Genomic DNA, 24,630 nt, shown 5'->3' with positions numbered 1-24,630 from the left:
AGGCGGGACCAGCACAAGCGGACAAGTGACTAAGAGGCAGGACCAGCACAAGCGGACAAGTGACTAAGAGGCAGGACCAGCACAAGCGGACAAGTGACTAAGAGGCGGGACCAGCACAAGCGGACAAGTGACTAAGAGGCGGGCGGTACTTACCTGTACAGGAGGCCACTGCCAGCCAGGAGGGAGGAGACCAGGAGGGAACATGTGATCACATGAGCCAGTCTTATTATAACCAACCAATCACAACTTTATTACAACATCAAATGGACAGACGAGGGCGCAAGGGCGGGGCCTACAACTACCACCACTTGGAGGCAGCTATTGCTCGCTGGTGTCACCACATGCTGAGGCAAAGATTGTTCATCACGAACATTAAGGACTATTTGTGGTTCAGGACAATCACCGCCATCATCTAGGGTAAGGATTATCCTGGGAACCAAATCTACACAAGACAGAGCGGCCAAGGATCCACACACGTGTCATCTGCACGGTCCCCCATGTACATGTGTGTTACTGGCTGCCATCACAGGTACACGCCTGTTACAGACTCTGCTGACACGTACATGTGTTACTGGCTCCCATCTCATCCATGTTAGCGACCTCTGTCACACGCGCATCCGTGTTGCCGCTCCCCGTCACATGTAGCCCATGTTACTTTTCGTTTCCCATCTTTTCTTGGCTTCAAATCTGAAAAATAAGAAAACAAGAAGATGAATGACCTGTCCAAGACGGCGCCACGGGCCAGCTCCGAGGACCTGAAAAACGTGAGGTCACTGACTGGGACAAATATTTAGCTCAAGTCAAGATTAGGGGCCCCAAAAGGCAAGGTCCCGGCTTGTGCTCACCCCCAGGCCGGAGCCTTCCTCTTGTTGGCAGAATCTGGTGAAGATTGCGGCTCTTCCTTGGCTTTCATGTGTCTGTGATAAGCGGCTGCCTTTGTGATCTTCACTGCAATCTGTAAAGAAAGACACTGGATGTGAGCGCCGCTCCGTGAATAGGGGATTACGGGATTAGAGCCGTGTCGGGGAGGGGAGCGCGCTATTATCACGGCTGGAGATCTCTTCACATCATTGTCAGGAGTGCAAAACCACAACCAGGATCCGACTCGCAAAGATCGCGGCCGGGCACCAAGCTACTGGCCAGAGAGGAGATGGGATCATAGCACAGCTTAGATATCAAAAACCTGTCCCCTTTGTGGTGCCAGTGCTTACTGCCTCCTTGTAGTTTTACTCACTGAGCCTTTTGTTACTGGGATATCCCAGCGTCCAGCCAGTCTAAAAGGATCACCGGCCCCAAAACTATGAGTGGACACCCCCCCATTACCCCTTGACTGGGAGAGCGGTGCAGCCGCCACTTCTATCTGCGCTCGTACAGATACACAAAACATAATACAAGCAAAGTCTTTTGTCGACAATCCTCCGCACTTTTCGCACGGAACATCCCGTATTTTGCTGCATTTTAATTAAGGTGTCTAAACATTATCGCAGCCGACTGGAAATTGGTCGGAGGCTGCGGCGAAGAAAACCAAGCTCTAAAGGCTTTTTATCACTAGATTTCAGGAAGCCGGGGTGTAAAATGTTCTAATTTGGGCGATATTAAAAGCCATAAAAGGTCTTTCAGGAAGATTAATGGTACTTTGCTTGGATAGCAGATAAGGGCTTTAGCTGGTTTCAGAAGCCGGGTCTGGCGGCTCCCTCGAGGCGATCATCTTTACAGCCACTTAGAAGATTTGTAAAGCCGCCGCCGCGGCGTCACCTCCAGCCAATACACAGGCGGCGCTGGGATTTTTCTCTTCTCTCCTTCTTTAAATTCCTTTCAATTTTCCAGGTTTAGAGTGTGTAAATCATCTTGTGCCGTGGACACAATGCCCGCACCTTGTAATGTATCACCCCCCCCCCCCCCCTGGAGAATACACAGAAGGACAGATGGGCACTGCCATGTTTACAAGGCGACACAAACCCAAAAAAAGTGCTCAGTGGGGCCCGCGCCAATCCCCAGGTAGGGAGCGGCGACTGGAGTCAGCCCTCCCGCTCCACCTGCCGCATCCTTATAAAAAATATTTAGAACGGCGACAATTTCCGATTGTCTTAACTCCAGCTCGACATTAGTGTCACCCGCGTTACCTTGGAGACGGCAAAGATCAAAGCGACAAAGAAGTAAAAAAAAAAAATCCTCAATTGTCTGATTAATCAAGTCAGCAAACAGCTTATTCCTTTCAGGCGGCATGCACGTATGAAAATGAGATTCCGGGCGCGCGGCTTTGTGCAGATTTGTTCATTCTTATCAGAACAAAGCCAGCGGCAGACTATTTCACGGATCATTGGCACTGTCAGGCCTGATGCACAGAATGGGTGACAGCCCCTTATTCTCAGGCTTGAGGAAAATTAGCAAAAAAGTCGCCACAAATTACCCCCTCATCTTTATAGTAATGTGACATTATGCAGTTTTTTATCCAATTTTCAATTTTGGTCACACTTCCTACTAAATCCCCCCGCACTGGACCAGCGACAATCAGGGGAAATCAGGAGCGCTGAACGGGGAGAAGCTCCTAGGACCAAAACCGGGGTGCACAGTCGTCCCCCTGCCATCTACACAGCCAGGGAAGATGACCTACCCCCTATCAACTACAAAGGGGAGCACAGCGCAGGCACCACACCGCCTATAGAGACTGACGAGGAGCACAGCGCAGGCACCACACCGCCTATAGAGACTGACGAGGAGCACAACACACCCCACCGCCTATAGAGACTGACGAGGAGCACAACACACCCCACCGCCTATAGAGACTGACGAGGAGCACAGCGCAGGCACCACCGCCTATAGAGACTGACGAGGAGCACAGCGCACGCACCCCACCGCCTATAGAGACTGACGAGGAGCACAACACACCCCACCGCCTATAGAGACTGACGAGGAGCACAGCACACCCCACCGCCTATAGAGACTGACGAGGAGCACAGCGCAGGCACCACCGCCTATAGAGACTGACGAGGAGCACAGCGCACACCCCACCGCCTATAGAGACTGACGAGGAGCACAGCGCACACCCCACCGCCTATAGAGACTGACGAGGAGCACAGCACACCCCACCGCCTATAGAGACTGACGAGGAGCACAGCGCACGCACCCCACCGCCTATAGAGACTGACAGGGAGCACAGCGCACGCACCCCACCGCCTATAGAGACTGACGAGGAGCACAGTGCACACCCCACCGCCTATAGAGACTGACAGGGAGCACAACACACCCCACCGTCTATAGAGACTGACGAGGAGCACAGCGCACACCCCACCGCCTATAGAGACTGACGAGGAGCACAGCGCAGGCACCACACCGCCTATAGAGACTGACGAGGAGCACAACACACCCCACCGCCTATAGAGACTGACAGGGAGCACAGCGCACACCCCACCGCCTATAGAGACTGACGAGGAGCACAACACACCCCACCGCCTATAGAGACTGACGAGGAGCACAACACACCCCACCGCCTATAGAGACTGACGAGGAGCACAGCGCAGGCACCACCGCCTATAGAGACTGACGAGGAGCACAGCGCACGCACCCCACCGCCTATAGAGACTGACGAGGAGCACAACACACCCCACCGCCTATAGAGACTGACGAGGAGCACAGCACACCCCACCGCCTATAGAGACTGACGAGGAGCACAGCGCAGGCACCACCGCCTATAGAGACTGACGAGGAGCACAGCGCACACCCCACCGCCTATAGAGACTGACAGGGAGCACAACACACCCCACCGTCTATAGAGACTGACGAGGAGCACAGCGCACACCCCACCGCCTATAGAGACTGACGAGGAGCACAGCGCAGGCACCACACCGCCTATAGAGACTGACGAGGAGCACAACACACCCCACCGCCTATAGAGACTGACAGGGAGCACAGCGCACACCCCACCGCCTATAGAGACTTGACAGGGAGCACAGCGCACACCCCACCGCCTATAGAGACTGACGAGGAGCATGGAGCACACACCCCACCACCTATAGAGACTGACGAGGAGCACAACACACCCCACCGCCTATAGAGACTGACAGGGAGCACAGCGCACACCCCACCGCCTATAGAGACTGACAAGGAGCACGGAGCACACACCCCACCACCTATAGAGACTGACGAGGAGCACAACACACCCCACCGCCTATAGAGACTGACAGGGAGCACAGCGCACACCCCACCGCCTATAGAGACTGACGAGGAGCACAGCGCAGGCACCACACCGCCTATAGAGACTGACAGGGAGCACAGTGCACACCCCACCGCCTATAGAGACTGACAGGGAGCACAGTGCACACCCCACCACCTATAGAGACTGACGAGGAGCACAGTGCACACCCCACCACCTATAGAGACTGACGAGGAGCACAACACACCCCACCGCCTATAGAGACTGACAGGGAGCACAGCGCACACCCCACCGCCTATACAGACTGACAGGGAGCACAGCGCACACCCCACCGCCTATACAGACTGACAGGGAGCACAGCGCACGCACCCCACCACCTATACAGACTGACGAGGAGCACAGTGCACACCCCACCACCTATAGAGACTGACGAGGAGCACGGAGCACACACCCCACTACCTATAGAGACTGACGAGGAGCACAGCGCACACCCCACCGCCTATAGAGACTGACGAGGAGCACAGCGCACGCATTCCACGCCTATAGAGACTGACGAGGAGCACAGTGCACACCCCACCACCTATAGAGACTGACGAGGAGCACAGCGCACGCACCCCACCGCCTATACAGACTGACGAGGAGCACAGTGCACACCCCACCGCCTATAGAGACTGACGAGGAGCACGGAGCACACACCCCACCACCTATAGAGACTGACGAGGAGCACGGAGCACACACCCCACCGCCTATAGATACTGACAGGGAGCACAGCGCACGCACCCCACCGCCTATAGAGACTGACAGGGAGCACAGCGCACACCCCACCGCCTATAGAGACTGACAGGGAGCACAGCGCACACCCCACCGCCTATAGAGACTGACGAGGAGCACAGCGCACACCCCACCGCCTATAGAGACTGACGAGGAGCACGCACCCCACCGCCTATAGAGACTGACGAGGAGCACGGAGCACACACCCCACCGCCTATAGAGACTGACGAGGAGCACGGAGCACACACCCCACCGCCTATAGAGACTGACGAGGAGCACACACCCCACCACCTATAGAGACTGACAAGGAGCACGGAGCACACACCCCACCGCCTATAGAGACTGACGAGGAGCACAGCGCACGCCCCACCGCCTATAGAGACTGACGAGGAGCACAGCGCACGCCCCACCGCCTATAGAGACTGACAGGGAGCACAACACACCCCACCGCCTATACAGACTGACAGGGAGCACAGTGCACACCCCACCGCCTATACGGACTGACAGGGAGCACAGTGCACACCCCACCGCCTATAGAGACTGACGAGGAGCACAGCGCACACCCCACCACCTATACAGACTGATGAGGAGCACAGCGCACACCCCACTGTCTATAGCGACTGACGAGGAGCACAGCGCACACCCCACCGCCTATAGAGACTGACGAGGAGCACAGCGCACACCCCACCGCCTATAGAGACTGACAGGGAGCACAGCGCACACCCCACCGCCTATAGAGACTGACAGGGAGCACAGCGCACACCCCACCGCCTATAGAGACTGACAGGGAGCACAACACACCCCACCGCCTATACAGACTGATTAGGAGCACAGCGCACACCCCACTGTCTATAGCGACTGACGAGGAGCACAGCGCACACCCCACCGCCTATAGAGACTGACAGGGAGCACAGCGCACGCCCCACCGCCTATAGAGACTGACGAGGAGCACAGCGCACACCCCACCGCCTATAGAGACTGACAGGGAGCACAACACACCCCACCGCCTATAGAGACTGACAGGGAGCACAGCGCACACCCCACCGCCTATAGAGACTGACAGGGAGCACAGCGCACGCACCCCACCGCCTATACAGACTGACAGGGAGCACAGCGCACACCCCACCGCCTATACAGACTGATTAGGAGCACAGCGCACACCCCACTGTCTATAGCGACTGACGAGGAGCACAGCGCACACCCCACCGCCTATAGAGACTGACAGGGAGCACAGCGCACGCACCCCACCGCCTATACAGACTGACGAGGAGCACAGTGCACACCCCACTACCTATAGAGACTGACGAGGAGCATAGCGCACACCCCACTACCTATAGAGACTGACGAGGAGCACGGAGCACACACCCCACCGCCTATAGAGACTGACAGGGAGCACAACACACCCCACCGCCTATAGAGACTGACAGGGAGCACAGTGCACACCCCACCGCCTATAGAGACTGACAGGGAGCACAGTGCACACCCCACCGCCTATAGAGACTGACGAGGAGCACACACCCCACCGCCTATAGAGACTGACAAGGAACACAGCGCACACCCCACCGCCTATAGAGACTGACAGGGAGCACAGCGCACACCCCACCGCCTATAGAGACTGACGAGAAGCACAGCGCACGCACCCCACCGCCTATAGAGACTGACTAGGAGCATAGCGCACACCCCACCGCCTATAGAGACTGACGAGGAGCACAGCGCATGCACCCCACCGCCCATAGAGACTGATGAAGAGCACAGCCTAGGCATCGCAATATCTATAAAGAGTGAAGAGGGGCACAGCACATCCCCCTTCCCACTTTCTATAGAGAGGGCACACCACTATGTATAGAGATAAGAGGGGCACAGAACACCCCCCCACCACCACCTATACAGACTGAAGAGGGGCACAGCACAGATAGGGCCAGGGATGATGGGAGTCTGTCAGTGCTGTATGAGCAGATGGCGCAGTTCTCTGCCCTCGACAGTAGATGACGAGAAGTTTTGCTTACTCTATGCCACAATAAGGGCTCCACCTGTGGAGATGACACCTCCGGGGTGCTGAGGGGTGCGGTGTCCCCAATATCCTCTCTATTTTTGGTGCGGCGGCGGCTTTATCTCTGGTGGTGTAGGAAGCTTATTAACACGCTTTGAACTTACAATCACATTTACAATAATGTGCCATCAACAGTTTTATAAGCTAATTAGAAAAAAAGATTAATTAATGACGAGGCCGCTAATAAAATGGCAATCAGGAAGAAAGAATCCGAGGGAGCTAAGCCGCAACTACCAGCAATTAGCAGCTAATTACAAACAAATTATACATGTGTTTTGCTGTGGGCTTTCATTTACTAAAATGCTTTTAATTAAAAGAGAAAACATGCTGATTAATGTGGCGGCGGCAGCGGCGGCGGAAGCTCGCCATTGTCTGCAGTAATCGCCAGCGCCGCCCGGCCCCTGCGCCTGATGCTAACCTGTGTGATGACGTCATAGCCCCGTGTCAGCAGCCAGGCCCGCCGCACACCCCTGAACCAGCGGCGTGTAATCAGTGTGTAATTATCCCAGCTTTATACCGATAAATAAACAAACATTCGGCGTCAATCACTGATCCGGCCGCCACGGTCAGGGGGGAGCGCGGCTTTGTCTGGCAGATTTACCCTTCAGACTCTTAATCAGGACCCCAGGCAAACACGGCTCTGCTGCGAACGCTCTGATAACATGGACGCCAAGTCAGCTCACAAGGTTACAGTCAGCATGGAGGAGTCCCCCGAGCCGGCCGCAGTCCCAGGTAGCAGGCAGTACGGCCAGCTGCCTCCAAGTTCGCGGGCAGAGCCTTGTCCCTTCCTGGGCTGCGGCGGCGCGCTGAGCCGGGGTTATTTGTTTTGCTGGCGCGGGGCCACCTCCATCAAAGCTGCAGCTTCCAAGATGCTATTTAAGGGCTTAGAAATGTTATACATCAGAAATTAGTTTCACCTATTAGGACAGGAACGGGATTAACGCTCTGCGGGAAGCGCGCCCCGGAGCACGGCGTTTATCAGCCTCTTCCAGCTCCTGCCTCTGATTACTGAGAGAAATGAGGCGCATCAGTGTCCGGGAGAGGTCGGCGTCAGCGGCACCTGCACACCCACCCCCGACCCTCAAGTCACAAGCCAGGCAAAGACTCTGGCGCCCCCTCAGGGAGACCAATAGTCACCGACCAGACGGGGACAACAAGGCCAGAACGGGAAGTACAGGGAGCACATAGAAGTGATATACTGGATGAGAAGAGTGCCAGGGTCGTATTATACAGGAGTGACATCATCAGTGACATTATACAGGAGTGACATCATCAGTGACATTATACAGGAGTGACATCATCAGTGATATTATACAGGAGTGACATTATACAGGAGTGACATCATCAGTGACATTATACAGGAGTGACATCATCAGTGATATTATACAGGAGTGACATCATCACTCCAGATATCAGTGATATTATACAGTAGTGACATCATCGCTCCCCAGATATCAGTGATATTATACAGTAGTGACATCACTCCCCAGATATCAGTGATATTATACAGTAGTGACATCACTCTCCAGATATCAGTGATATTATACAGTAGTGACATCACTCCCCAGATATCAGCGATATTATACAGTAGTGACATCATCGCTCCCCAGATATCAGTGATATTATACAGTAGTGACATCACTCTCCAGATATCAGTGATATTATACAGTAGTGACATCATCACTCCCCAGATATCAGTGATATTATACAGTAGTGACATCATCACTCCCCAGATATCAGTGATATTATACAGTAGTGACATCACTCTCCAGATATCAGTGATATACAGTAGTGACATCACTCCCCAGATATCAGTGATATTATACAGTAGTGACATCACTCTCCAGATATCAGTGATATTATACAGTAGTGACATCATCACTCCCCAGATATCAGTGATATTATACAGTAGTGACATCACTCCCCAGATATCAGTGATATTATACAGTAGTGACATCACTCCCCAGATATCAGTGATATTATACAGTAGTGACATCACTCCCCAGATATCAGTGATATTATACAGTAGTGACATCACTCTCCAGATATCAGTGATATTATACAGTAGTGACATCACTCCCCAGATATCAGTGATATTATACAGTAGTGACATCACTCTCCAGATATCAGTGATATTATACAGTAGTGACATCACTCTCCAGATATCAGTGATATTATACAGTAGTGACATCATCACTCCCCAGATATCAGTGATATTATACAGTAGTGACATCACTCCCCAGATATCAGTGATATTATACAGTAGTGACATCACTCTCCAGATATCAGTGATATTATACAGTAGTGACATCATCACTCCCCAGATATCAGTGATATTATACAGTAGTGACATCACTCTCCAGATATCAGTGATATTATACAATAGTGACATCACTCTCCAGATATCAGTGATATTATACAGTAGTGACATCACTCTCCAGATATCAGTGATATTATACAGTAGTGACATCACTCTCCAGATATCAGTGATATTATACAGTAGTGACATCATCACTCTCCAGATATCAGTGATATTATACAGTAGTGACATCACCCTCCAGATATCAGTAATATTATACAGTAGTGACATCACTCTTCCTTTCTCGTCACGTTGCGAGCGGTCTCTTCCCCTGATTTTCTTGCTTACTCCTCTGGCTGTGCGCGGGTGTTGGGGGTTGTTAGTGCTGAGCACTCTATGGAGTACAGTGTTGGGTTTTGATGCCCAGGCCATGTGGCATTAGCCGGCACTCACCTCTCTCGTGGCCAGGCGGTCACTTAGCTCTTCTGCTTCTATAATGTCTCCCTTCTCCAGAGCTTCATCCATGTTCTGCTCCAGTCGAGACTGCAAACAAAAGAGACTGTCACTAGTAGCGGAATCAGGAAGAGACAGCAAGCAGTGGTGAGAGACCACATACAATCACTGCAGGCCCATCTTACATCATATAGGGGGTCTATAGGTGGAGGGTCCAATGGAGCCGACACCTCTACTGCTCCTCCAAAACTAAGCTGTAGTTACAGTGAGCGGCGCCTCCAGCCAGCGCACAATCTGCTCAGCCGCCTCCGCTCCTGCCCCCAGCCGAGAATGTGCTGCAGCCTTGGCATACACCAGGTGCCACCCCCCGCTAATGTATAGAGAGGGCCCGGGGCCACACAGTGTATAGAGAGAGGGAGGGCACGGGGCCACACAGTGTATAGAGAGAGGGCACGGGGCCACACAGTGTATAGAGAGAGGGCACGGGGCCACACAGTGTATAGAGAGAGGGCCCGGGGCCACACAGTGTATAGAGAGAGGGCACGGGGCCACACAGTGTATAGAGAGAGGGAGGGCCCAGGGCCACACAGTGTATAGAGAGAGAGGGGGCCACACAGTGTATAGAGAGAGGGCACGGGGCCACACAGTGTATAGAGAGAGGGAGGGCCCAGGGCCACACAGTGTATAGAGAGAGAGGGGGCATGGGGGCCACACAGTGTATAGAGAGAGAGAGCACGGGGGCCCGAGAGATAGAGGGGGCCACACAGTGTATAGAGAGAGAGAGGGGGCCACACAGTGTATAGAGAGAGAGAGAGGGGGCCACACAGTGTATAGAGAGAGAGAGGGGGCCACACAGTGTATATAGAGAGAGAGGGGGCCACACAGTGTATAGAGAGAGAGAGGGGGCCACACAGTGTATAGAGAGAGAGAGGGGGCCACACAGTGTATAGAGAGAGAGAGGGGGCCACACAGTGTATAGAGAGAGAGAGGGGGCCACACAGTGTATAGAGAGAGAGAGGGGGCCACACAGTGTATATAGAGAGAGAGGGGGCCACACAGTGTATAGAGAGAGAGAGGGGGCCACACAGTGTATAGAGAGAGAGAAAGCACGGGGGCCCGAGAGAGAGAAGGGGCCACACAGTGTATAGAGAGAGAGAGGGGGGCCACACAGTGTATAGAGAGAGAGAGCCCGGGCCACACAGTGTATAGAGAGAGAGGGCCCGGGGCCACACAGTGTATAGAGAGAGAGGGCCCGGGGCCACACAGTGTATAGAGAGAGAGGGCCCGGGGCCACACAGTGTATAGAGAGAGAGAGCCCGGGGCCACACAGTGTATAGAGAGAGAGAGGGGGCCACACAGTGTATAGAGAGAGAGAGCCCGGGGCCACACAGTGTATAGAGAGAGAGGGCCCGGGCCACACAGTGTATAGAGAGAGAGAGCCCGGGCCACACAGTGTATAGAGAGAGAGAGCCCGGGCCACACAGTGTATAGAGAGAGAGGGCCCGGGGCCACACAGTGTATAGAGAGAGAGGGCCCGGGGCCACACAGTGTATAGAGAGAGAGAGCCCGGACCACACAGTGTATAGAGAGAGAGAGCCCGGGGCCACACAGTGTATAGAGAGAGAGGGCCCGGGGCCACACAGTGTATAGAGAGAGAGGGCCCGGGGCCACACAGTGTATAGAGAGAGAGGGCCCGGGCCACACAGTGTATAGAGAGAGAGAGCCCGGGGCCACACAGTGTATAGAGAGAGAGAGCCCGGGGCCACACAGTGTATATAGAGAGAGAGGGGGCCACACAGTGTATAGAGAGAGAGAGCCCGGGGCCACACAGTGTATAGAGAGAGAGGGCCCGGGGCCACACAGTGTATAGAGAGAGAGGGCCCGGGGCCACACAGTGTATAGAGAGAGAGAGCCCGGGGCCACACAGTGTATAGAGAGAGAGAGCCCGGGGCCACACAGTGTATAGAGAGAGAGAGCCCGGGGCCACACAGTGTATAGAGAGAGAGGGCCCGGGGCCACACAGTGTATAGAGAGAGAGAGCCCGGGCCACACAGTGTATAGAGAGAGAGGGCCCGGGGCCACACAGTGTATAGAGAGAGAGGGCCCGGGGCCACACAGTGTATAGAGAGAGAGGGCCCGGGGCCACACAGTGTATAGAGAGAGAGAGCCCGGGGCCACACAGTGTATAGAGAGAGAGAGGGGGCCACACAGTGTATAGAGAGAGAGAGCCCGGGGCCACACAGTGTATAGAGAGAGAGGGCCCGGGGCCACACAGTGTATAGAGAGAGAGAGCCCGGGGCCACACAGTGTATAGAGAGAGAGAGCCCGGGCCACACAGTGTATAGAGAGAGAGGGCCCGGGGCCACACAGTGTATAGAGAGAGAGGGCCCGGGGCCACACAGTGTATAGAGAGAGGGAGGGCCCGGGGCCACACAGTGTATAGAGAGAGAGGGCCCGGGGCCACACAGTGTATAGAGAGAGAGAGGGGGGCCACACAGTGTATAGAGAGAGAGAGCCCGGGGCCACACAGTGTATAGAGAAAGAGGGCCCGGGGCCACACAGTGTATAGAGAGAGAGAGCACGGGGGCCACACAGTGTATAGAGAGAGAGAGCACGGGGGCCCGAGAGAGAGAGATGGGGCCACACAGTGTATAGAGAGAGAGAGGGGGCCACACAGTGTATAGAGAGAGAGAGGGGGCCACACAGTGTATAGAGAGAGAGAGGGGGCCACACAGTGTATAGAGAGAGAGAGGGGGCCACACAGTGTATAGAGAGAGAGGGGGGCCACACAGTGTATAGAGAGAGAGAGGGGGGCCACACAGTGTATAGAGAGAGAGAGGGGGCCACACAGTGTATATAGAGAGAGAGGGGGCCACACAGTGTATATAGAGAGAGAGGGGGCCACACAGTGTATAGAGAGAGAGAGGGGGCCACACAGTGTATAGAGAGAGAGAGGGGGCCACACAGTGTATAGAGAGAGAGAGAGCACGGGGGCCCGAGAGAGAGAGGGGGCCACACAGTGTATAGAGAGAGAGAGGGGGCCACACAGTGTATAGAGAGAGAGAGGGCCCGGGGCCACACAGTGTATAGAGAGAGAGAGGGGGCCACACAGTGTATAGAGAGAGAGAGGGGGCCACACAGTGTATACAGAGAGAGAGAGCACGGGGGCCCGAGAGAGAGAGGGGGCCACACAGTGTATAGAGAGAGAGAGCCCGGGCCACACAGTGTATAGAGAGAGAGAGCCCGGGGCCACACAGTGTATAGAGAGAGCGAGCCCGGGGCCACACAGTGTATAGAGAGAGAGAGGGGGGCCACACAGTGTATAGAGAGAGAGAGCCCGGACCACACAGTGTATAGAGAGAGAGAGCCCGGGGCCACACAGTGTATAGAGAGAGAGAGCCCGGGGCCACACAGTGTATAGAGAGAGAGAGCCCGGGGCCACACAGTGTATAGAGAGAGAGGGCCCGGGGCCACACAGTGTATAGAGAGAGAGGGCCCGGGGCCACACAGTGTATAGAGAGAGAGGGCCCGGGGCCACACAGTGTATAGAGAGAGAGAGGGGGCCACACAGTGTATAGAGAGAGAGGGCCCGGGGCCACACAGTGTATAGAGAGAGAGAGGGGGGCCACACAGTGTATAGAGAGAGAGAGCCCGGGCCACACAGTGTATAGAGAGACAGAGCCCGGGGCCACACAGTGTATAGAGAGAGAGAGCCCGGGGCCACACAGTGTATAGAGAGAGAGGGCCCGGGGCCACACAGTGTATAGAGAGAGAGGGCCCGGGGCCACACAGTGTATAGAGAGAGAGGGCCCGGGGCCACACAGTGTATAGAGAGAGAGAGCCCGGGGCCACACAGTGTATAGAGAGAGAGGGCCCGGGGCCACACAGTGTATAGAGAGAGAGGGCCCGGGGCCACACAGTGTATAGAGAGGGCCCGGGGCCACACAGTGTATAGAGAGGGCCCGGGGCCACACAGTGTATATAGAGAGAGGGTCCGGGGCCACACAGTGTATAGAGAGAGAGAGAGAGGGTCCGGGGCCACACAGTGTATAGAGAGGGCCCGGGGCCACACAGTGTATAGAGAGAGAGAGAGAGAGGGTCCGGGGCCACACAGTGTATAGAGAGAGAGAGAGAGAGGGCACGGGGCCACACAGTGTATAGAGAGAGAGAGGGGGCCACACAGTGTATAGAGAGAGAGAGGGGGCCACACAGTGTATAGAGAGAGAGGGGGGCCACACAGTGTATAGAGAGAGAGAGGGCACGGAAGACTCCTAACGCAAATTTACTAGTGCATTCCCTTACAGCACATGAGACGGCCTTATCATAGTAATGTATGCTTACCAACACAACTGAAGAAAAGCGTGGCCCCACAGAGGGTCAGGTGAGTATACAGGTGAGTATATACCCAAAATCTACTGATGGTTGTTTGTATCCAAAATACTAAAGTTTTATTATTCAGCATTAAAAGAGCCATATAATAACTGGCCGCTGCACTGAATCACCACCAAGTCTGACAATTACACGGCTCATACATGTGTGTAACATGATAACAAGTATGTGGTATCACCATAAGCCATCCATACATGCAACCAACAGGAGCCGTATAACATCCAAATACAGAGGGGTAAGAAGAGCAGTATGAGGTGTAAACCTGCACAATGGTGAGGCGACTCCCTATATGTCTGTGTATGGCATTGTAGACGGTATGGGGATAATAGATATCTGTGTAGGAGCGAGCTAGTCCATATATCCAACCAGTCATGTGACACAACCTTACCCATAGATGTGTCCATCCCCTGCGTCGGGTCTGTGGCCCTGCTTACTGCCTCACCACCATCTCTTAGCCACCTCCACACTATGGGTAAGGTTATGTCACATGACTGGTTGGATATATGGACTAGCTCGGTCCTACACAGATATCTATTATCCCCATACCGTCTACAATGCCATACATAGACATATAGGGAGTCGCCTCACCATTGTGCAGGTTTACACCTCATACTGCTCTTCTTACCCCTCTGTATTTGGATGTTATACGGCTCCTGTTGGTTGCATGTATGGATGGCTTATGGTGAGATCACATACTTGTTATCATGTTACATACACATGTATGAGCCGTGTAATTGTCAGACTTGGTGGTGATTCAGTGCAGCGGCCAGTTATTATATGGCTCTTGCCCATTTTTGTACATTGTTCTTGGTGTTTTTAATGCTGAATAATAAAACTTTAGTATTTTGGATATAAACAACCATCAGTGGATTTTGGGCATATACTCACCTGTATACTCACCTGACCCTCTGTGGGGCCACGGTTTTCTTTACACTAACCATCGTCTGAGCCCCTTTTTTTGGAGAAAAAACTTTAATATAAGAGCCGGTGATAATTTCGGTAGTGGGGAAGGGGGAGGGGGGGAGGACTCACCTTTTTCATGACCTTGCTGCACACAGGAGGCTGAAGATGATCATTGACCCCAAAGTATTTCTGCAGGGTGTCCAGGGCGCTGTCACAGACCACACAATCAGTACTTACTGTCACCTATAGGAGCCCCTCCCCCTCAGCACGCCCCGCCCACCTCTCATCAGCTTCCTGCTGCTCCGGAGGTCGGATCTGCCGCTTACCTAATAACACAGAAGAAGAGACGACTTAGGAGAGGGAGGGGTTATAGAGCCCCCCCCCCAGAACATAATCCCCGCCCACAGACCTATGAAGTAGGAGGAGCACTGATTTATCTAGGACATATGAGGAGGAGAATATATATCAGGTGGGCGGTGCCCTCTAACCCCATCCGGGCCTGTGGGACTACGGAGGAGAGCACCCCCTCCCAATCTATATTATATAGGGAGAGCGCCCCCCATCTATATTATATAAGGAGAGCACCCCCCCCCCCAATCTATATTATATAGGGAGAGCGCCCCCCATCTATATTATATAAGGAGAGCACCCCCCTCCCAATCTATATTATATAGGGAGAGCGCCCCCCATCTATATTATATAAGGAGAGCACCCCCCCCCAATCTATATTATATAGGGAGAGCGCCCCCCCCCATCTATATTATATAAGGAGAAGAGCGCCCCCATCTATATTATATAAGGAGGAGAGCGCCCCCCATCTATATTATATAAGGAGAAGAGCGCCCCCATCTATATTATATAGGGAGAGCGCCCCCATCTATATTATATAAGGAGCAGAGCGCCCCCCATCTATATTATATAAGGAGAAGAGCGCCCCCATCTATATTATATAGGGAGAGCGCCCCCATCTATATTATATAAGGAGAGCGCCCCCCCCCATCTATATTATATAAGGAGGAGAGCGCCCCCCCCCATCTATATTATATAAGGAGAGCGCCCCCCCCCATCTATATTATATAAGGAGGAGAAAGCCCCTCCCCCCCATCTATATTATATAAGGAGCAGAGCGCCCCCCATCTATATTATATAAGGAGGAGAGCGCCCCCCATCTATATTATATAAGGAGCAGAGCGCCCCCATCTATATTATATAAGGAGGAGAGCGCCCCCCCCATCTATATTATATAAGGAGCAGAGCGCCCCCATCTATATTATATAAGGAGGAGAGCGCCCCCCCATCTATATTATATAAGGAGGAGAGCGCCCCCATCTATATTATATAAGGAGGAGAGCGCCCCCATCTATATTATATAAGGAGGAGAGCGCCCCCCATCTATATTATATAAGGAGGAGAGCGCCCCATCTATATTATATAAGGAGGAGAGCGCCCCCATCTATATTATATAAGGAGGAGAGCGCGCCCCCATCTATATTATATAAGGAGGAGAGCGCCCCCATCTATATTATATAAGGAGGAGAGCGCCCCCCATCTATATTATATAAGGAGGAGAGCGCCCCATCTATATTATATAAGGAGGAGAGCGCCCCCATCTATATTATATAAGGAGGAGAGCGCGCCCCCATCTATATTATATAAGGAGGAGAGCGCCCCCATCTATATTATATAAGGAGGAGAGCGCCCCCCCATCTATATTATATAAGGAGGAGAGCGCCCCCCATCTATATTATATAAGGAGGAGAGCGCCCCCCCCCATCTATATTATATAAGGAGGAGAGCGCCCCCATCTATATTATATAAGGAGGAGAGCGCCCCCCCCCATCTATATTATATAAGGAGGAGAGCGCCCCCCATCTATATTATATAAAGGAGGAGAGCGTCCCCCATCTATATTATATAAGGAGGAGAGCGCCCCCATCTATATTATATAAGTAGAGCGCCCACCCCATCTATATTATATAAGGCGGAGAGCGCCCCCATCTATATTATATAAGTAGAGCGCCCCCCCATCTATATTATATAAGGAGGAGAGCGCCCCCCCATCTATATTATATAAGGAGGAGAGCGCCCCCCATCTATATTATATAAGGAGGAGAGCGCCCCCCATCTATATTATATAAGGAGGAGAGCGCCCCCCATCTATATTATATAAGGAGCAGAGCGCCCCCCATCTATATTATATAAGGAGGAGAGCGCCCCCCATCTATATTATATAAGGAGGAGAGCGCCCCCCATCTATATTATATAAGGAGGAGAGCGCCCCCCATCTATATTATATAAGGAGGAGAGCGCCCCCATCTATATTATATAAGGAGGAGAGCGCCCCCCCCCATCTATATTATATAAGGAGGAGAGCGCCCCCCATCTATATTATATAAGGCGGAGAGCGCCCCCATCTATATTATATAAGTAGAGCGCCCCCCCCATCTATATTATATAAGGAGGAGAGCGCCCCCATCTATATTATATAAGGAGGAGAGCGCCCCCATCTATATTATATAAGGAGGAGAGCGCCCCCATCTATATTATATAAGGAGGAGAGCGCGCCCCCATCTATATTATATAAGGCGGAGAGCGCCCCCCATCTATATTATATAAGGAGGAGAGCGCCCCCCATCTATATTATATAAGGAGGAGAGCGCCCCCCATCTATATTATATAAGGAGGAGAGTGCCCCCCCCATCTATATTATATAAGGAGGAGAGCGCCCCCATCTATATTATATAAGGAGGAGAGCGCCCCCCCCATCCATATTATATAAAGAGGAGAGCGCCCCCCATCTATATTATATAAGGAGGAGAGCGCCCCCCATCTATATTATATGAGGAGGAGAGCGCCCCCCGTCTATATTATATAAGGAGCAGAGCGCCCCCATCTATATTATATAAGGAGGAGAGCGTCCCCCATCTATATTATATAAGTAGAGCGCCCACCCCATCTATATTATATAAGGAGGAGAGCGCCCCCATCTATATTATATAAGGAGGAGAGCGCGCCCCCATCTATATTATATAAGGAGGAGAGCGCCCCCCATCTATATTATATAAGGAGCAGAGCGCCCCCCATCTATATTATATAAGGAGCAGAGCGCCCCCATCTATATTATATAAGGAGGAGAGCCCCCCCCCCATCTATATTATATAAGGAGGAGAGCGCCCCCCCATCTATATTATATAAGGAGGAGAGCGCCCCCATCTATATTATATAAGGAGGAGAGCGCCCCCCCCATCTATATTATATAAGGAGGAGAGCGCCCCCCATCTATATTATATAAGGAGGAGAGCGCCCCCCCCATCTATATTATATAAGGAGGAGAGCGCCCCCCCCATCTATATTATATAAGGAGGAGAGCGCCCCCCATCTATATTATATAAGGAGGAGAGCGCCCCCCATCTATATTATATAAGGAGGAGAGCGCCCCCATCTATATTATATAAGGAGGAGAGCGCCCCCCATCTATATTATATAAGGCGGAGAGCGCCCCCATCTATATTATATAAGGAGGAGAGCGCCCCCCCCATCTATATTATATAAGGAGCAGAGCACCCCCCATCTATATTATATAAGGAGGAGAGCGCCCCCATCTATATTATATAAGGAGGAGAGCGCCCCCATCTATATTATATAAGGAGGAGAGCGCCCCCATCTATATTATATAAGGAGGAGAGCGCCCCCCCCCATCTATATTATATAAGGAGGAGAGCGCCCCATCTATATTATATAAGGAGGAGAGCGCCCCCCATCTATATTATATAAGGAGGAGAGCGTCCCCCATCTATATTATATAAGGAGGAGAGCGCCCCCATCTACATTATATAAGGAGGAGAGCGCCCCCCATCTATATTATATAAGGAGAAGAGCGCCCCCATCTATATTATATAGGGAGAGCGCCCCCATCTATATTATATAAGGAGAGCGCCCCCCCCCATCTATATTATATAAGGAGAAGAGCGCCCCCATCTATATTATATAAGGAGGAGAGCGTCCCCCATCTATATTATATAAGGAGAAGAGCGCCCCCATCTATATTATATAGGGAGAGCGCCCCCATCTATATTATATAAGGAGCAGAGCGCCCCCCATCTATATTATATAAGGAGAAGAGCGCCCCCATCTATATTATATAGGGAGAGCGCCCCCATCTATATTATATAAGGAGAGCGCCCCCCCCCCATCTATATTATATAAGGAGGAGAAAGCCCCCCCCATCTATATTATATAAGGAGAAGAGCCCCCCCATCTATATTATATAGGGAGAGCGCCCCCATCTATATTATATAAGGAGAGCGCCCCCCCCATCTATATTATATAAGGAGGAGAAAGCCCCCCCCCATCTATATTATATAAGGAGCAGAGCGCCCCCCATCTATATTATATAAGGAGGAGAGCGCCCCCCATCTATATTATATAAGGAGCAGAGCGCCCCCATCTATATTATATAAGGAGGAGAGCGCCCCCATCTATATTATATAAGTAGAGCGCCCACCCCATCTATATTATATAAGGAGGAGAGCGCCCCCATCTATATTATATAAGGAGGAGAGCGCCCCCCATCTATATTATATAAGGAGGAGAGCGCCCCCCATCTATATTATATAAGGAGGAGAGCGCCCCCCATCTATATTATATAAGGAGCAGAGCGCCCCCCATCTATATTATATAAGGAGGAGAGCGCCCCCCATCTATATTATATAAGGAGGAGAGCGCCCCCCATCTATATTATATAAGGAGGAGAGCGCCCCCCATCTATATTATATAAGGAGGAGAGCGCCCCCATCTATATTATATAAGGAGGAGAGCGCCCCCCCCCCCATCTATATTATATAAGGAGGAGAGCACCCCCCATCTATATTATATAAGGCGGAGAGCGCCCCCATCTATATTATATAAGTAGAGCGCCCCCCCCATCTATATTATATAAGGAGGAGAGCGCCCCCATCTATATTATATAAGGAGGAGAGCGCCCCCCATCTATATTATATAAGGAGGAGAGAGCGCCCCCCATCTATATTATATAAGGAGGAGAGTGCCCCCCCCATCTATATTATATAAGGAGGAGAGCGCCCCCATCTATATTATATAAGGAGGAGAGCGCCCCCCCCATCCATATTATATAAGGAGGAGAGCGCCCCCCATCTATATTATATAAGGAGGAGAGCGCCCCCCATCTATATTATATGAGGAGGAGAGCGCCCCCCATCTATATTATATAAGGAGCAGAGCGCCCCCATCTATATTATATAAGGAGGAGAGCGTCCCCCATCTATATTATATAAGGAGGAGAGCGTCCCCCATCTATATTATATAAGGAGGAGAGCGTCCCCCATCTATATTATATAAGGCGGAGAGCGCCCCCCCCCCATCTATATTATATAAGGAGGAGAGCGCCCCCATCTATATTATATAAGGAGGAGAGCGCCCCCATCTATATTATATAAGGAGGAGAGCGCCCCCCCCATCTATATTATATAAGGAGGAGAGCGCCCCCCCCATCCATATTATATAAGGAGGAGAGCGCCCCCCATCTATATTATATAAGGAGGAGAGCGCCCCCCATCTATATTATATAAGGAGGAGAGCGCCCCCATCTATATTATATAAGGAGGAGAGCGCCCCCATCTATATTATATAAGGAGGAGAGCGCCCCCATTTATATTATATAAGGAGGAGAGCCCCCCCATCTATATTATATAAGGAGGAGAGCGCCCCCATCTATATTATATAAGGAGGAGAGCGCCCCCCCCCCCATCTATATTATATAAGGAGGAGAGCGCCCCCCATCTATATTATATAAGGCGGAGAGCGCCCCCCATCTATATTATATAAGTAGAGCGCCCCCCCATCTATATTATATAAGGAGGAGAGCGCCCCCATCTAATATTATATAAGGAGGAGAGCGCGCCCCCATCTATATTATATAAGGAGGAGAGCGCCCCCCATCTATATTATATAAGGAGCAGAGCGCCCCCCATCTATATTATATAAGGAGCAGAGCGCCCCCCATCTATATTATATAAGGAGCAGAGCGCCCCCATCTATATTATATAAGGAGGAGAGCCCCCCCCCCATCTATATTATATAAGGAGGAGAGCGCCCCCCCATCTATATTATATAAGGAGGAGAGCGCCCCCATCTATATTATATAAGGAGGAGAGCGCCCCCCCCATCTATATTATATAAGGAGGAGAGCGCCCCCCCATCTATATTATATAAGGAGGAGAGCGCCCCCCATCTATATTATATAAGGAGGAGAGCGCCCCCCATCTATATTATATAAGGAGGAGAGCGCCCCCCATCTATATTATATAAGGAGGAGAGCGCCCCCCATCTATATTATATAAGGAGGAGAGCGCCCCCCCATCTATATTATATAAGGCGGAGAGCGCCCCCATCTATATTATATAAGGAGGAGAGCGCCCCCCCCATCTTATATTATATAAGGAGCAGAGCACCCCCCCATCTATATTATATAAGGAGGAGAGCGCCCCCATCTATATTATATAAGGAGGAGAGCGCCCCCATCTATATTATATAAGGAGGAGAGCGCCCCCCATCTATATTATATAAGGAGGAGAGCGCCCCCCCCCCATCTATATTATATAAGGAGGAGAGCGCCCCCATCTATATTATATAAGGAGGAGAGCGTCCCCCCCCCCATCTATATTATATAAGGAGGAGAGCGCCCCCCATCTATATTATATAAGGAGGAGAGCGCCCCCCATCTATATTATATAAGGAGGAGAGCGCCCCCCATCTATATTATATAAGGAGGAGAGCGCGCCCCCATCTATATTATATAAGGAGGAGAGCGCGCCCCCCATCTATATTATAAAAGGAGCAGAGCGCCCCCATCTATATTATATAAGGAGCAGAGCGCCCCCATCTATATTATATAAGGAGGAGAGCGCCCCCATCTATATTATATAAGGAGGAGAGCGCCCCCCCCCCCATCTATATTATATAAGGAGGAGAGCGCCCCCATCTATATTATGTAAGGAGGAGAGCCCCCCCCATCTATATTATATAAGGAGAGCCCCCCCCATCTATATTATATAAGGAGGAGAGCGCCCCCATCTATATTATATAAGGAGGAGAGCGCCCCCCATCTATATTATATAAGGAGGAGAGCGCCCCCCATCTATATTATAAAAGGAGGAGAGCGCCCCCATCTATATTATATAAGGAGGAGAGCGCCCCCCCCCCATCTATATTATATAAGGAGGAGAGCGCCCCCCCCCCATCTATATTATATAAGGAGGAGAGCGCCCCCCATCTATATTATATAAGGAGGAGAGCGCCCCCATCTATATTATATAAGGAGGAGAGCGCCCCCATCTATATTATATAAGGAGGAGAGCGCCCCCATCTATATTATATAAGGAGCAGAGCGCCCCCATCTATATTATATAAGGAGGAGAGCGCCCCCCCCATCTATATTATATAAGGAGGAGAGCGCCCCCCCATCTATATTATATAAGGAGGAGAGCGCCCCCCATCTATATTATATAAGGAGGAGAGCGCCCCCCCATCTATATTATATAAGGAGGAGAGCGCCCCCCCCATCTATATTATATAAGGAGGAGAGCGCCCCCATCTATATTATATAAGGAGGAGAGCGCCCCCCCCCATCTATATTATATAAGGAGGAGAGCGCCCCCATCTATATTATATAAGGAGGAGAGCGCCCCCCCATCTATATTATATAAGGAGCAGAGCGCCCCCCATCTATATTATATAAGGAGGAGAGAGCGCGCCCACATCTATATTATATAAGGAGCAGAGCGCCCCCCCCCCCCATCTATATTATATAAGGAGCAGAGCGCCCCCCCCCATCTATATTATATAAGGAGCAGAGCGCCCCCATCTATATTATATAAGGAGGAGAGCGCCCCCATCTATATTATATAAGGAGCAGAGAGCCCCCCCCCCCCCCCCATCTATATTATATAAGGAGCAGAGCGCCCCCCATCTATATTATTATTATTAACAGTCCGTGGGGTCTCGTCTTCCTCTTGTGTGACCGCTATATGGGGAGGTGGGGGATGGTTTGGGGTATAACAGTCCGTGGAGTCTCCTCTCCCTATTAGTTGGTGACTTCTATACGGGGAGGTGGTGGGGAGGGGTGTATTGGGGTATAACAGTCTGTGGAGTCTCCTCTCCCTATTAGTTGGTGACTTCTATACGGGGGAGGTGGTGGGGGGGGTGTATTGGGGTATAACAGTCTGTGGGGTCTCCTCTCCCTATTAGTTGGTGACTTCTATACGGGGAGGTGGGGGGGGGGGGGTGTATTGGGGTATAACAGTCTGTGGGGTCTCCTCTCCCTATTAGTTGGTGACTTCTATACGGGGAGGTGGGGGGGGGGGGTGTATTGGGGTATAACAGTCTGTGGGGTCTCCTCTCCCTATTAGTTGGTGACTTCTATACGGGGAGGTGGGGGGGGGGGGTGTATTGGGGTATAACAGTCTGTGGGGTCTCCTCTCCCTATTAGTTGGTGACTTCTATACGGGGAGGTGGGGGGGGGGTGTATTGGGGTATAACAGTCTGTGGAGTCTCCTCTCCCTATTAGTTGGTGACTTCTATACGGGGAGGTGGGGGGGGGGGTGTATTGGGGTATAACAGTCTGTGGGGTCTCCTCTCCCTATTAGTTGGGTGACTTCTATACGGGGAGGTGGGGGGGGGGTGTATTGGGGTATAACAGTCTGTGGGGTCTCCTCTCCCTATTAGTTGGTGACTTCTATACGGGGAGGTGGGGGGGGGTGTATTGGGGTATAACAGTCTGTGGGGTCTCCTCTCTCTATTAGTTGGTGACTTCTATACGGGGAGGGTGGGGGGGGTGTATTGGGGTATAACAGTCTGTGGGGTCTCCTCTCCCTATTAGTTGGTGACTTCTATACGGGGAGGTGGGGGGGGGGGTGTATTGGGGTATAACAGTCTGTGGGGTCTCCTCTCCCTATTAGTTGGTGACTTCTATACGGGGAGGTGGGGGGGGGTGTATTGGGGTATAACAGTCTGTGGGGTCTCCTCTCCCTATTAGTTGGTGACTTCTATACGGGGAGGTGGGGGGGGGGGTGTATTGGGGTATAACAGTCTGTGGAGTCTCCTCTCCCTATTAGTTGGTGACTTCTATACGGGGAGGTGGGGGGGGGGGTGTATTGGGGGTATAACAGTCTGTGGGGTCTCCTCTCCCTATTAGTTGGTGACTTCTATACAGGGAGGTGGGGGGGGGTGTATTGGGGTATAACAGTCTGTGGAGTCTCCTCTCCCTATTAGTTGGTGACTTCTATACAGGGAGGTGGGGGGGGGGGTGTACTGGGGTATAACAGTCTGTGGGGTCTCCTCTCCCTATTAGTTGGTGACTTCTATACGGGGAGGTGGGGGGGGGGGTGTATTGGGGTATAACAGTCTGTGGGTCTCCTCTCCCTATTAGTTGGTGACTTCTATACGGGGAGGTGGGGGGGGGGGGGTGTATTGGGGGTATAACAGTCTGTGGAGTCTCCTCTCCCTATTAGTCGGTGACTTCTATACGGGGAGGTGGGGGGGGGGGGGTGTATTGGGGTATAACAGTCTGTGGGGTCTCCTCTCCCTATTAGTTGA

General features: G+C 52.0%; 1 protein-coding gene across 1 annotated transcript in view; it reads right to left on the bottom strand.

The window, feature by feature from the left end:
• Positions 1-223: 223 nt before the first annotated feature.
• FAM204A (family with sequence similarity 204 member A) overlaps positions 224-24,630 on the bottom strand; it is a 25,482-nt gene continuing 1,075 nt past the window's right edge. Inside the window, exons 2-6 of the mRNA XM_075258122.1 lie at positions 15,299-15,344; positions 15,148-15,226; positions 9,727-9,816; positions 846-955; positions 224-687 (exon numbers count right to left, since the gene is read on the bottom strand). Coding sequence (XP_075114223.1) covers positions 636-687; positions 846-955; positions 9,727-9,816; positions 15,148-15,226; positions 15,299-15,344 — 377 coding nt within the window. The 3' untranslated portion in view covers positions 224-635. The remainder of the gene's footprint in view (positions 688-845; positions 956-9,726; positions 9,817-15,147; positions 15,227-15,298; positions 15,345-24,630) is intronic.

Source organism: Leptodactylus fuscus, chromosome 10 (genome assembly GCF_031893055.1).
Source record: "Leptodactylus fuscus isolate aLepFus1 chromosome 10, aLepFus1.hap2, whole genome shotgun sequence".
Lineage (NCBI taxonomy): Eukaryota > Metazoa > Chordata > Amphibia > Anura > Leptodactylidae > Leptodactylus > Leptodactylus fuscus.
This window is presented reverse-complemented; position numbering and strand designations above follow the sequence as displayed.